Source organism: Tachyglossus aculeatus, chromosome 8, assembly GCF_015852505.1.
Source record: "Tachyglossus aculeatus isolate mTacAcu1 chromosome 8, mTacAcu1.pri, whole genome shotgun sequence".
In the NCBI taxonomy this organism is placed as follows: Eukaryota; Metazoa; Chordata; class Mammalia; order Monotremata; family Tachyglossidae; genus Tachyglossus; species Tachyglossus aculeatus.
The window spans coordinates 24,899,451-24,913,050 of NC_052073.1; the positions used below are offsets into that span (position 1 = coordinate 24,899,451).

Consider the following 13,600-nt stretch of genomic DNA (forward strand, 5'->3'; position numbering starts at 1 on the left):
CTGATGTGCCACTTTTTTTTTCTCCCCCTTGCAGGTATCACTTGGACAGTACTGTAGAGGAACAATGTACTCTGAGTGGCGGTCCCTGCATTTGGTAATTCAGAATGATCAGGGCCACACCAGTGTACTTCACAGCTACCCGGACAGCGTGGGGCGGGAGGTGGCCAACGCAGTGGTGCGTCCCCTCGGCCAAGCCTTGAACCCCCCTTCCGCGACCGGGAATGAAAGCTTCCTCAAAACCGACAAAGAAGTAAGTGTTCCCTCGCCGCATTCCGAGTGGGCCAAATCATCGGGAATGGATGCTTCGAAAGCTTGGGATTACGATGCCCTGAATTCCGTTGGGCGTTTTCAAGCGGTTGATTGGAAAGCGTAGTGTAAAGGTGTGTTCAGCCGCATTCATTAGAATTTTAGGACCGCAGCCTAGCGTTTGTGTGAAAGAGGAAATCAGAATTTCACTCTGCCGTTTCCCTCTTTCCGTTTGAAGATCCCGCATTTGCGTCTAAAGTGAAATATTGCACTGTGCCGGGTTTAACCCTTCTTTTTTGTTGAAAGCAAACCATTTATTATTATTATTATATAGGGACCGTCTCTATATGTTTCCAACTTGTACTTCCCAAGCGCTTAGTACAGTGCTGTGCACACAGTAAGTGCTCAATAAATATGATTGAATGAATGATTATTAATCTCTAAGTAGTAAAAATCTAGGAAAGATTGATACTTAAATTTTGATTTATGAAAAAGCTTTCCATTCCTTCTTACAGCTTTGTTTCTCTAAAAGCGATATTTAAGAAGTTTATCCCCCTGGGCGAGACAGATGTATATGCATGCTGGGCCTTGAGCTTAATGCCCCTTCTGAGTTCTTAGCGGTAAAAATAAGTGAACACTGTGAATCTGTTTAATCTAGTCACAAGAAAGTAAGGAAGCTCTTAAGGCTTAGTAATTTAACACTCATCTTTTCCTTTGTTCAGGTAAAATGGACCATGGAAGTGATTTGTTATGGACTGACCCTTCCATTGGACGGAGATACTGTAAAATATTGTGTTGATGTATATACTGATTGGATTATGGCTCTTGTATTACCAAAAGACTCCATTCCACTGCCAGTTATTAAGGAACCAAACCTTTATGTTCAGAGCATTCTAAAACATCTGCAAAATCTCTTTGTACCCAGGTGAGCAGCTAGAATGGTGCTATAGTTTGTGAATAATGTGTGGAAAAGTTTGTGATACTGTGGTCATCTATTCACAACATATGTATATATACATATTTTTAAGTGAGGGAGATATTTCATTATCAACCCTGTAAACACTTATTTCCTTGTGGGCTATGGTACTTTTAATCGAAATGGTCGCTACTCTGGCACTAACTGGAGGCTGGGCTCAAGCGATGAGAAATTGAAACAGACTTTGTCATTTTTCTCCCCCTGAACTTTGGGCTATATAACCGATTGTAGAGATTCACTCTAGGATCTCTGCTCTTCCCCAGATTTCTCACTTGGCCTGATATTTTTCCCCATAATGATATTTTTCCCTAGAATGTTTCTTTCTTTCTTTCTCTCTCTCTCTTTCTTTCTTCCTTTCTTTCTTTCTTTCTTTCTTTCTTTCTTTCTTTCTTTCTTTCTTTCTTTCTTTCTTTCTTTCTTTCTTTCTTTCTCCCTTTCTCTCTCTCTCTCTCTCTCTCTCTCTCTCTCTCTCTCTCTCTCTCTCTCTCTCTCTCCCTTTCTCCCTTTCTCCCTTTCTCTCTTTCTCTCTTTCTCTCTTTCTTTCTTTCTTTCTTTCTTTCTTTCTTTCTTTCTTTCTTTCTTTCTTTCTCTCTTTCTTTCTTTCTCTCTTTCCCTCTTTCTCTTTCTCTCTTTCTCTCTTTCTCTCTTTCTCTCTTTCTCTCTCTCCTTCTTTCCTTTCTTTCTTTCTTTCTTTCTTTCTTTCTTTCTTTCTTTCTTTCTTTCTTTCTTTCTTTCGTTCTTTCTTTCTTTCTTTCCTTTCTCTTTCTTTGTTTCTTCCTTCCTTCCTTCCTTCCCTCCCTCCCTTCCTTCCCTTATCTTTGCAGATGATAATAATAATAATGGCATTTATTAAGCACTTACTACGTGCAAAGCACTGTTCTAAGCGCTGGAGAGGTTGCAAGGTGATCAGGTTGTCCCACGGGGGGCTCACAGTCTTAATCCCCATTGTACAGATGAGGAAACTGAGGCACAGAGAAGTGAAGTGACTTGCCCAAAGTCACACAGCTGACAATTGGCAGAGCCGGGATTCAAACCCATAACCTCTGACTCCTCTCTCCTTCCTTCCCTTCTTTCTCTCTCTCTCTCTCTCCTTCCTTCCCTTCCTTCCCTTCCTTCCCTTCCTTCCTCTCCTTTCTTTCTTATTTTTTTTCCCAGTGCAGGAAGCAGCACTAGCACAAAATGAGCTCCTCATTTTTTGCTGATGTTGAAGATTTTCAGGCTTCTATTACAGGGCTGGGTTAGTGCACCTGACTTCAGAACGGAGAGCGGTCCCCTCTGCCATCTTCATTAGTGTCTTGCCCAATCTGATAGAAATATGCCAATGAATTGATTGATGTTAGAAAGCTTTTAATCCAGGGCCTGGCTAATTACTGGATAATAATATCCTGTATTATAATATAGACCGGTTATCTATCTTAGAAGAACTTCAGAAAAAGTCAACTATCACTGCCTCCCTTGAGCTATTCTGCCTATTCAGAAAAATTTGCAATTTGAACTAATTTTCTCTATCTTGAGCGTGAGCTTTATGCCATATTTCAATCCACACTATCCTCTCAAAGGACATACAGGTTACTTAATTCAATTCTCCCCTCTTTTTTGCGGTATTTAAGTGCTTACTATGTGCCAGGCACTGTATTCTCAGGGTTGATGCAAGGTAATCAGGTTGGATACAGTCCCATGTCCCACGTGGGACTCACTGTCTTAATCCCCGTTTTACAGATGAGGGAACCGAGGCACAGTGAAGTGACTTGCCCAGGGTCACATAGCAGACAGTGGCGGGGCTGGAATTAGAACCCAAGCCCTTATTACTCCCGGGCCCACGCTGTAGCCAGTAGGCCACGCTCATTTCCCCGCCACCGTCATTTAGGCCCTTGAGAGGAGTGCTTTTTGAAGCCAACTAATATCTGCGCATGTACTGTTTCCTCGGACAGACTAGCTCTCTTCAGCCATCTTCAGGATTATTATCAGTTCATCTCATAGCACTGAATCGTTTGCATGTGTGTTTCCAGAATGCAGTCAACAGCATGTAGCAACTCCTTCATCTTTATCACCGTCATCATCAGAAGGCTCTGTTTCATGCCATCTTTGTCCAGTACACTGCAGCAGGTGCTCGGAGACATTATGTGACACAGCTTTCTTGGCCTCAAGGGCTTTCAGTCCCGACTTGGTTTTTGGGGAGAACTTATAACCTTTTGAATTTGAAAGCATTTGCTAAGGCCTGGAAGCCTATTGTAATGCCAACTGTCAAGTCCTTTTCTTGGTCCATAGAATTTTGTTGTGTCAAGCGGGTTGACTAATACCGGCCATGGACCGGTATTCGTTCTTCTTCTGATGAGTGGGTTAGGAAAGGCACCTTTTCCTTTCCCAAAGAACAGGGCCCTTAAGAAGTAGCTTTGAGACCGTGGAATTCTTCTCAAGGCAGCCAAAGGTCCGCAGTAGCTGTCAGTCAAGGACTAGTGATGGTGTCTCACGTGTTCGTAAAGTCAGTGAATAGAGAGGTGCCGTTGTGATCCCCACCAAAACCGAGACCGTCTTTATTGGACCATTTTTGTGTTTACAGCAGGTGTGGGCGAGCGTGGCCATGTTCGCTCTGGCCCCTCTCATGTCCAGCTGCTATGGGGCTGATTCAGCAGGCAGAGATAAAGCCATTTCCTTCTCTTAAATCCCTTTCACCCACTGCTTTTAGGCTTGCCAGTTGGGAGGGAGTGTCTGAGGAGCCCTTAGTAGGTTAGTAAATGGGTAGCCCGAGTAATTACTCACCTCTGGTCTGAAACGTCACTGCAATTCCCGGACAAGAGGGTTAATGAAGTTAAGTAAGGGGTGCACCGTACATACGTAAGCAGGGAAGCAGCAGGGCTCAGTGGAAAGAGCCCGGGCTTTGGAGTCAGAGGTCATGGGTTCAAAAACCGGCTCCGCCACTTGACAGCCGTGTGACTTTGGGCAAGCCACTTCACTTCTCTGGGCCTCAGTTACCTCATCTGTAAAATGGGGATTAAGACTGTGAGCGCCCCCATGGGACAACCTGATCACCTTGTAAACTCCCCAGCACTTAGAACAGTGCTTTGCACATAGTAAGCGCTTAATAAATGCCATTATTATTATTATTATAAGCAGCATGGCCTAGTGGAGAGAAAGAGAGCACTGGCTTGGGAGCCTGGGTTTTAATCCCGGCTCTGCCAGTTGCTTGCTGGGGGACCTTGGGCAAATCATGTCACTTCTGTGTGCCTCGGTTTCCTCAGCTGTAAAATGGGGACATGTTCTCCCTCCTACTTAGACCATGAGCCCCCATGCAAGACAAGGACTATGATTGAATTAACTTGTACCTTGTACTTGTAACTTGTACAGAGAAGCAGCGTGGCCCAGTGGAAAGAGCCTGGGCCTTGGAGTCAGAGGTCATGGGTTCAAATCCTGGCTCCGCCAACTGTCAGCTGTGTGACTTTGAGCAAATCTCTTAACTTCTCTGTGCCTCAGTAACCTCATTTGCAAAATGGGGATTAAAACTGTGAGTCTGTAAAATGGGGATTAAAACTGTGAGTCCCCCGTGGGACAACCTGATCACCTTGTAACCTCCCCAGCGCTTAGAACAGTGCTTTGCACATAGTAAGTGCTTAACAAATACCATTATTATTATTATTATTATTACCTATCCCAGTTCTTTGAACAGTGTTTGACATAAAAGTGCTTAAACACCATAAAAGTAACAATAATGATAATAATGATAACTGTGGTATTTACACACTTATTATGTGCCAAGTACTGTTCTAAGTCCTGGGGTGGAGCCACACTAATCATTCATTCATTCATTCAATCGTATTTATTGAGCGCTTACTGTGTGCAGAGCACTGTATTAAGCGCTTGGGAAGTACAAGTCGGCAGCATATAGAGACGGTCCCTACCCAACAACGGGCTCACAGTCTAGAAGGGGGAGACAGACAGGAAAACCAAACATGCAGACAAGTGTCAAAACCGTCAGAATAAATAGAATTATAGCTATATGCACATCATTAATAAAATAGAGTAGTAAATATGTACAAGTAAAATAGAGTGATAAATATGTACAAATATATGCAAGCGCTGTGGGGAGGGGAAGGAGGAGAGGAAAAAGGGGGCTCAGTCTGGGAAGGCCTCCTGGAGGAGGTGAGCTCTCAGTAGGGCTTTGAAGGGAGGAAGAGAGCCAGTTTGGCGTTCAGGCCAGGGGAAGGACGTGGGCCTGGGGTCGACGGCGGGACAGGCGAGAATGAGGCCCGGTGAGATTAGCGGAGGGTGCGGATTGCTTTGGAGAAGGAGAGAAGGGAGGTGAGGGAGGAGGGGGTGAGGGGATGGAGAGCCTCAGGTCAGACACAGTCCCTATCCCATATAGGGCTCACAATCCCAGGAGGAGGCAGAACAGGGATTGAATCCCCATTTCATAGATGAGGAAACTGAGGCACAGAGAAGTTAGGTGATTCGCCCAAAGTCAGACAACAGGCAACGAGCCTTTAAGTCAGAGGACCTGGGTTCTGTTTTCACAGCTACTTGGAAAAAGAAAAAAAAATAATTCTGAATTTAGTCTATGACCACCAGTAATCAAACTTGCTACAAGAGATAATCCGTAATGTTTTCTTCACTTTGCATTTCTTTAAACTGGAGGGGGTTTTTTTCCCCTTTATCTCGAGGTACTAGAGAAGCAGAGTGGCCTAGCGCTCCGGCCTGGGAGTCAGAAGGACATGTGTTTTAATCCCGGCTCTACAGCTTGTCTGCCATGTGACCTTGGACAAGTCACTTGACTTTTCTGGGCCTCAGTTCCCTCATCTGTAAAATGGGGATTAAGACTGTGAGCTCCATGTGAGACATGAATTGTGTCCAACCTGATTATAGTTTGTTTCTACCCCAGCACTTAGTATATTGTCTGGCAGATAGTAAATGCTTAACAAATACCATTAAAAAAAAACAAAATCAAGACTGTGAGCCCTTTGTGGGACATGGACTGTGTCCACCCTGATTTGTATCTACCTCAGTTTTAATACAGTGCCTGGCACATAGTAAGTGCTTAACACTTATTTTTTTTAAAGGAACTAGCATCCTGTGTGGTGCTCATTTCTGCCTTTTCTACAGGGCTTGCTCTATGTCTGGCTCTGTTTATCCACAAGATAAGCCACACTCAAGTCACATTTTCTACAGCTGAAGTTGGGCCCTTTAAAGGAGTCCGTTCTCTTTATGGCCGTGTTTTGGGTGGTCATTTCCGCAGTCGGTTTGGACCCCTTTGCAGTTGTCGGAATAAGATTTTTGTGGAACAGTGCTCAGAGGTGGAGGTTGAGGAGTACACGAGTGCTTGAAGGGAAAGGGAGAAGCTGGAGGAAATGGAGGCACGAGTGGAATTGTGAGTAGACAAGACTAGGATACATCTTTTAAATTAGATTCAGAGAGCCCTTGCAAGGATTGAGGAAGAGTCCATGCCCTGCCCAGTCCTTCTCCTATCTGGTCAATTCACAGTACGCCGCCACCTCCCTCTCTCCTCTTCCCCCACAAAAAAGCAAACTTTTCCTCGCTCAGTATTATGTGTCCCATCATTGTAATGGGGTTCCAGAGACATCCAAAAAGCTTGGGATGCCTGGATCCCCAAGGGCCTTATTGCCTGTATCCCTTGCCTCTTATCGGATTTTCGGGCAGCCACACAAAGGAAGGAACAGTAGTTCTGTGATTCCCCCCCCCCAACTGCTCTTCTACCCGCAATCCTTTTCTCATTACACGGAGAGGGTGAATTAGCTCCACAAAATAGTACTTTTCTACACCGCAGATATGAGAAACAAATTAATGCAAAGCCGTTTTTGAACTGTGTAAATATTTGGTTAACTGGCCAAGTACTCTCCGCTCTGCAAACAAAGTAGGAAACAGAATTCAAGTGAACCAACTTCCTGGTTCTACAAAGGAGTCTCTGGGAGGGCAGTCAGGCAGGCCTTTGGAGCCAGTTCACTCACATACCTGACAGCCTGCATAACTCCAAACCTTTCCACCCACTCCAGCCACTCAGGGAGGCCTCTTCCCTCCAGGCTCCAGAATAAGGTACATCAGACACGTGATGAAACGCAGGCCCGGTTCCGATCCGAGAACATTTTCAGTTTGGAAGTGTTGTCGGTATTTGCTGTTACTTGTAGCGGGACCGAAATGCGGGAGAAAGTCGAGGGTATTTCATTCTGACTACATGGGAGGTTTCTTTTCCTAAAAAAAAAAATTATTTTGTTAAAGGCCAGGAGAAAGAAAAAAAAATTTGGAGATATTTTGAAATGAGAATGTGGGCAGGACGAAGAGGGTGACATACAGTGCCTGGTGATCTGAAACTGGTTCTTTGCTTCAGTTCTCCCCAACCTTAGTGCCGTATGCTGATGAAGAGATTATTCGGGATTTGGAATTTCTAAATCCAGAGGAATGAGGGATTAGATAAGGATTTATAGGCGGTCGGTTGCCCGGAAGGTGATGAACTTTAGGGGCCCCAGGAAGGAAATAATAAAATAAAGAAAATGTGATTCTAAACAGCTGATGTTTGAGGTTGTGGATCCCAGGGCCCTGCTGATTTGAACTCTTCTTGTGGCTCTGTCGCCCTTCTGGGACCACCAAGCCTCCCCGGTGGTTTCTATTTACAATGTTAGAGGCCGTGAAACGCGCTAGTGGTCAAGGAAAGGGCAGACGGGGTGTTGGCTGGCTCCCACTCCTGCCAAACTTGTTAGGCATCCTAGCCCCCAATAACTAGGTGGTTCTGTACCCTTTAGGGGCCCTAGGGCTCTCCAGGCCTCGGAGTCAGAAGGTCTTGGGTTCTAATCCAGTTTCCGCCACTTGTCTACTGCGTGACCTTGAGTGAGTCACTTCACTTCTCTGGGCTTCAGTTACCTCATCTGTAAAATGGGGATTGAGACTGTGAGCCCCACATGGAACAGCTCAATTTTTTTGTAGCCACCCCAGCGCTTAGTACAGTGCGTGGCACAGAGTAAGTGCGTAACAAATACCATTATCATGATTGTTGTTATTATTTGGGGCTTATAGCTACCCTTAATGAGCCGGTTCTGCTCTAGGAAAAATTAACTTTAGGCATGTTGGGTCTGGGACCTACCTGAGACTATGGCATCAACCTGAGTGTCTCATGAGTTGGGAGAAAGGAGGATTTCCTTCACCCCCATCCTCCCCTACCCAAGCTAGAGGAGTACTGGGGTTGCTACTCCCCACTTTTAGGGGGAACCAGGCCAGGATGAACCCCCTGAGATGGTTGCAGGTCAGAGCAGGGCTCCTTGGGTCCCTTTGGATTTGACTTTCTCTTCCTTCCCCACTCAGTGGCAAGAACACGGGCTTGGGAGTTAGAGGTCATGGGTTCTAATCCCGGCTCCACCGTTTGTCTGCTCTGTGACCTTGAGCACGTCGCTTCACTTCTCTGGGCCTCAGTTACCTCATCTATAAAATGGAGATGAAGACTGTGAGTCCTGTGTGAGACAGGGAACAGGGTCCAACCTGATTATCGCATTTAGAACAGTGCTTGGTACATAGTAGGCACTTAACACCATAATTAATTTATTAACAATGAGACGGATGAGAGACCGCATGATCATCTGCCATGCCACTCCACCTCTAGAGAAAGAGGTCAGCTCTTCTACTGTTTAGTCAATGATTTTTTGATTTTTTTTCCCTTCTCCCTTAGGCAAGAGCAGGGCTCCAATCAGATTAGATTATGCTTGCAAGTTCTGCGAGCTGTCCAGAAACTGGCTCGTGAGTCAACCACCATGGCACGAGAAACATGGGAGGTTTTGTTGTTGTTTCTCCTCCAGATTAATGACACGCTTCTGGCAGCCCCGACTGTTCAAGGTTGGTTTGAAATTTACTGCTTGCGTCTTGATTTTTGCTTGCATTTTTAGGCCACAGCTATCTCCATCAGGGATTCATCGTTGGCCTGTCATTCACTCTCCGCACCAATCCCAGGATTTCCTAGAAGAGAACTTTTCAAAAACTCAGATTTCAGAAATAATGTGCACAAATCATCCCACTGTGATGCTTTGGCTAATGCAGGCTTCCCGTATATCATTCTCTTCCCCCTTGCCCCCCTTCTCCTTTGTGAATGTAACTTATTTCCTTCGCCAAGAGTGAATGAAACAGGATATTACTCCTACCGCGGTCACGGTCTGGCAGTCTGGTCAGAATGATAAACTGTAAGGCTTTCGGTTTGTGTAATTACCGAGCGGTTGCCTAAAAATCAGCCTCACACTGCAGAATGTGTATTCTGTGTTCTGCATTCTCTGAAGCTACTGAGACAAGACTATGTTGGATTTGTCGAGGAAGATCTCCTTTCTGTTTCTGTGTAGAGCAGGTTCTGGAGATTATGGGGCACAGCTTGGCAAAAACCAAGTTGGGCTGGTAGCCTGAATTTTATACTCACTAGCTTATATAGTTGCCAGATTTCAGATGACAGTACCCTACTACTACTTGACCCAGTAGAGTATCACTGTGTGTCATCTAGCTAATCAGTGAGCAATGTTTACTCCATTCTGCCCTTGGCATTTTCCATCCCTTTATCAGCAGTTCTCTTCCCTCACGCAATTGTTCTATGCCATCAGTTTCCCCTAGGAGAATCCCTTTCACTCGTATCCCCCCATCAATCCCAATATGACCCTGGTACCCAGTTTCTTCCTGGCTGGGGCCGTCACCTGGCTTCTGGCCTCCTTACCCTGGTAGCCACATGCCTGCCCGCCTCTCCTCCCCCTTTGCAGACTGCAAGTAGAGACCGAAAGCCTAGTCGAGCTTGCCAGCCTGCCCCAGGAGGGTTTTCAGGTGAATGATGAACCCAGACTTTCTAATTCATTCATTCCAAAATGCTGTGTCATAAGGGTAGCTAAAATAGCACCATAAACATCCCGCCAAAGGAAAATTCCATCTGAAAGTACAGGCCCCTCTGCTATGGCCACTCGCCCTTTGGAATGCCTCTTTGATGGTCTTTATGAATTGGGAGCATACGCTCTGTTGGGGAATTTTAATTTGGGTGGAGGAGCTGCTGAGTTAGAGGAGGGAATGACTTTGAGAACTCTACATTGCCTTGCTGCCCCTTTTCTGTGAATGGAGAAGGGAGGAGAAACAGGATCCATTTGTTTACCTTGTAAGGTTGAGGAGGAAAGAGGGGGAAAAAAAACCACCTCATAGAGCCGGGCGGGGTGTCTCCACTATCCTTTGGAAAACAGGTTTTGGGGCATAGAATCTCCCCACCCCCTTTTAAAACTTTCCGGTACCAAAACGATGAGCGGAACTTAAAAAAATATGCTCTTAGAAATACCGTTAGGCCCGTCACCACGGCTCCATGTCAGCGTTTAACAGCGAAGAAAATACTTCCTTGAAAAGTCGGGTTTTCATCTAGTGTAGTGTTGAAAAGATGACCGTGTCCAGACTGTTAGCTCGTTGTGAACAGGGTATATGTTCCACCAATTTTGTAATATTATAGCCTTCCAAGCACTTAATACAATGCTCCGCACACAGGAAGCGCTCAATACGACTGATTGATTGACCCTCCTCAGATATTTCTCTCTGGGCAATGACTCCTCCAGATGCATTCACGAAACGCTTGGCCGATCAAAATGTGTTTTCTCTCCACTTATTAGGTGGCATTGCTGAGAATCTGGCGGAGAAATTGATTGGCGTTCTCTTTGAGGTCTGGTTACTAGCCTGTACCAGGTGCTTCCCAACCCCACCGTACTGGAAAACAGCCAAGGAGATGGTGGGGAACTGGAGGCATCATGCTGCTGTAGTGGAACAGTGGAGCAAGGTGATCTGCGCACTTACTTCCAGGTAGGAAACTGTTCTTGTAGTATAATGAGCTTGGGTAGATTGACTCTGGTGGTGTTTCTCACCCCCCCATCCCATTTGGGTGTGGAGCAGAATTCATAAATAAATTCAGTTTATAAGAAATAAGTAAATATTCGAGAAGAAGCCTGGCCTAGTTGATAGAACATAACTCTGGGAATCAGAGGATCCGCCACTTGTCTGCTGTGACCTTGGGCAAGTCACTTCTCTGGGCTTCGGTTACCTCCTCATCTGTGAAATGGGGATGAAGACTGTGAGCCCCAGGTAGGACTTGGACTGTGTCCCACCTGATTAGCTTGTATCTACTCTACCACTTAGTACAGTGCCTGGCACGTAGTGAGTGCTTAAATACCATTTTTTAAAAAAAGTAAAGGTTTTTCATTCATTCAATTGTATTGAGCGCTTACTATGTGCAGAGCACTGTACTAAGCGCTTGGGAAGTACAAGTTGGCAACATCTAGAGACGGTCCCTACCCAACAGTGGGCTCACAGTCTAGAAGGGGGAGACAGAGAACAAAACAAAACATATTAACAAAGTAAAATAAATAGAATAAACATGTACAAATAAAATAGAGTAATAAATATGTACAAACATATATAAATATATACAGGTGCTGTGGGGAGGGGAAGGAGGTAAGGCAGAGGGAGGGGGAGGAGGAGACTGCCAAGGAATTATTGAATAATCACAAACCACTTAAATTATGTGACTGCATTACCGTAGATTGCACTGACTGCCTGTAGCATAGTTTTGACATGTAAGTGCTAAAGGGTCATCATTATTATCCATTTTTAGATTTGTAATAAAACTATTGGGCAACAGAACCTCAAAGTTTTAATATAAGCAAATTTCAGAATACCTAATAACAATTTATCTGCTTATATGGGGTTTTTTTGGTCTAAACGAATATTGAACATTTGACAGTCCACAGCGATGACTGCTATAACCTAGTATACACTCCCCCTAATGCTTTATTTTTTAGGTTACTCCGTTTTACGTATGGTCCTTCATTTCCTCCATTTAAAGTTCCTGATGAAGATGCCAGTCTGATTCCACCTGAAATGGATAATGAATGCATTGCACAGACATGGTTTCGCTTTTTACATATGCTAAGGTATTCGTGTTGCTGCCGTAATGATGTATGTTTGTCCATTCAGTTTTATGACTAATATTAGTGCAGCTGAGTTTTTGAAGTTCACTGAGTGTTTAAGTTGGCGTATCACAGTCATTAAGTATATATTAGAGTGTTCACTGGATGTTTTGCACAGAGCTAGAAGTTTTAGCAGTAGAGTTTCTGCTAATGCGTGTTGAATTTTTCTGAAGGGAATAGGTGATTAAATGATGAGAAAATAAGAAAAAATACTTTATTTTCCTTATACTAGTCTGCTAATGACTGTCTTTGGAAGTAAAACAATAGATTGTAAACTCGCTGTGGGTAGGGAATGTGTCAGTCAATTCTCTTGTATTGTATTTTCCTAAGTGCTTTGTACAAAGCTCTGCATACAGTAATTTCTCAATAAACAACTTTGATTCATTGATTGAAAACACAAAATTGGGGCAGTAAATTTATTGAAATCCCTAAAAATTTTCATCTGTGGGGAGATAATTGCATGTCTGTTTACAGAGCAGCCTTACAATATCACTTTAGCTGTGTGTGATCTTTTTTTAAAAAAAAAACCCATAATACAAAAAAGTGCAGTCCGGAGGCCCATTTCCTTTTGGGCAAGACCTCAGCGGTGTCTTTTCTGGAAAATATAATAGAGCCAACACTTAGTTCATTGCCATACTTACCAGTCATTTCTTTTTCTCCCCTTTATTTAGAAACACTCGTAACCATAAAGCTTATACTAATAAATAAGCATTTCTGTGTGTATTTGGGGATTTTTTTCTTACCCATGTGGTTTATCTAGAGCATGATTTAGAGTTATTTCTTAGGTTGAATCATTATTTCTAGTGCTTTAGAAATGTATATTTAAGGTGCCATAGTTTATTAGTAAAATAAAACTAACTTACTTTCTCTCTCTCCCTCCCTCTCGCCCTCTCTCTAGTAATCCCGTGGATTTGAGTAACCCAGCAATTGTAAGCTCTACCCCCAAATTTCAGGAGCAGTTTCTGAATGTGAGCGGAATGACTCAAGAATTGAATCAGTATCCTTGCCTTAAACATCTTCCTCAAATATTCTTTCGTGCCATGCGTGGAATCAGCTGTCTGGTGGATGCATTTCTAGGTACAATTCACATTTATTTACGATTCTGTAGGATTAAAAATGGAGGTCTTTTCTGGAAGAGACTTCAAGCCCTGACCTTCATTTCCTATGCCGCTGTCTCAAAACTTGCATTTCTATTCCGACTGAACGCCCCGATCTTTCAGTCTTGAATTTCTGGCTCCTTGGATGACTTGTTGCCCTAAATTTAGTAAGGATGAAAATAGTGACTGCCCTTCCCATAGTTTGAGAAGGGAAGGGCCCATGCTTTACTTAATTCTGGGAGCGAATTGGCCTCTCTGATGGACCTCAAAACTGAGATAACTTGGCTTGGGCATTATCCCCCAGGCACCATGGTGATTGCCCACCT

The 13,600-nt window shown here is 44.1% G+C and overlaps 1 protein-coding gene across 4 annotated transcripts in view; it reads left to right on the plus strand.

Moving 5' to 3' along the window:
• The window catches only part of RALGAPB (Ral GTPase activating protein non-catalytic subunit beta), a 105,744-nt gene that overhangs the window by 37,422 nt on the left and 54,722 nt on the right, over positions 1–13,600 (plus strand). For all 4 annotated transcript variants that reach the window (XM_038750617.1, XM_038750618.1, XM_038750619.1 and 1 more), the window contains exons 2-7: positions 35–250; positions 969–1,171; positions 8,886–9,049; positions 10,828–11,014; positions 12,010–12,141; positions 13,076–13,254. In XM_038750617.1, coding sequence (XP_038606545.1) covers positions 65–250; positions 969–1,171; positions 8,886–9,049; positions 10,828–11,014; positions 12,010–12,141; positions 13,076–13,254 — 1,051 coding nt within the window. In that variant the 5' untranslated portion in view covers positions 35–64. The remainder of the gene's footprint in view (positions 1–34; positions 251–968; positions 1,172–8,885; positions 9,050–10,827; positions 11,015–12,009; positions 12,142–13,075; positions 13,255–13,600) is intronic.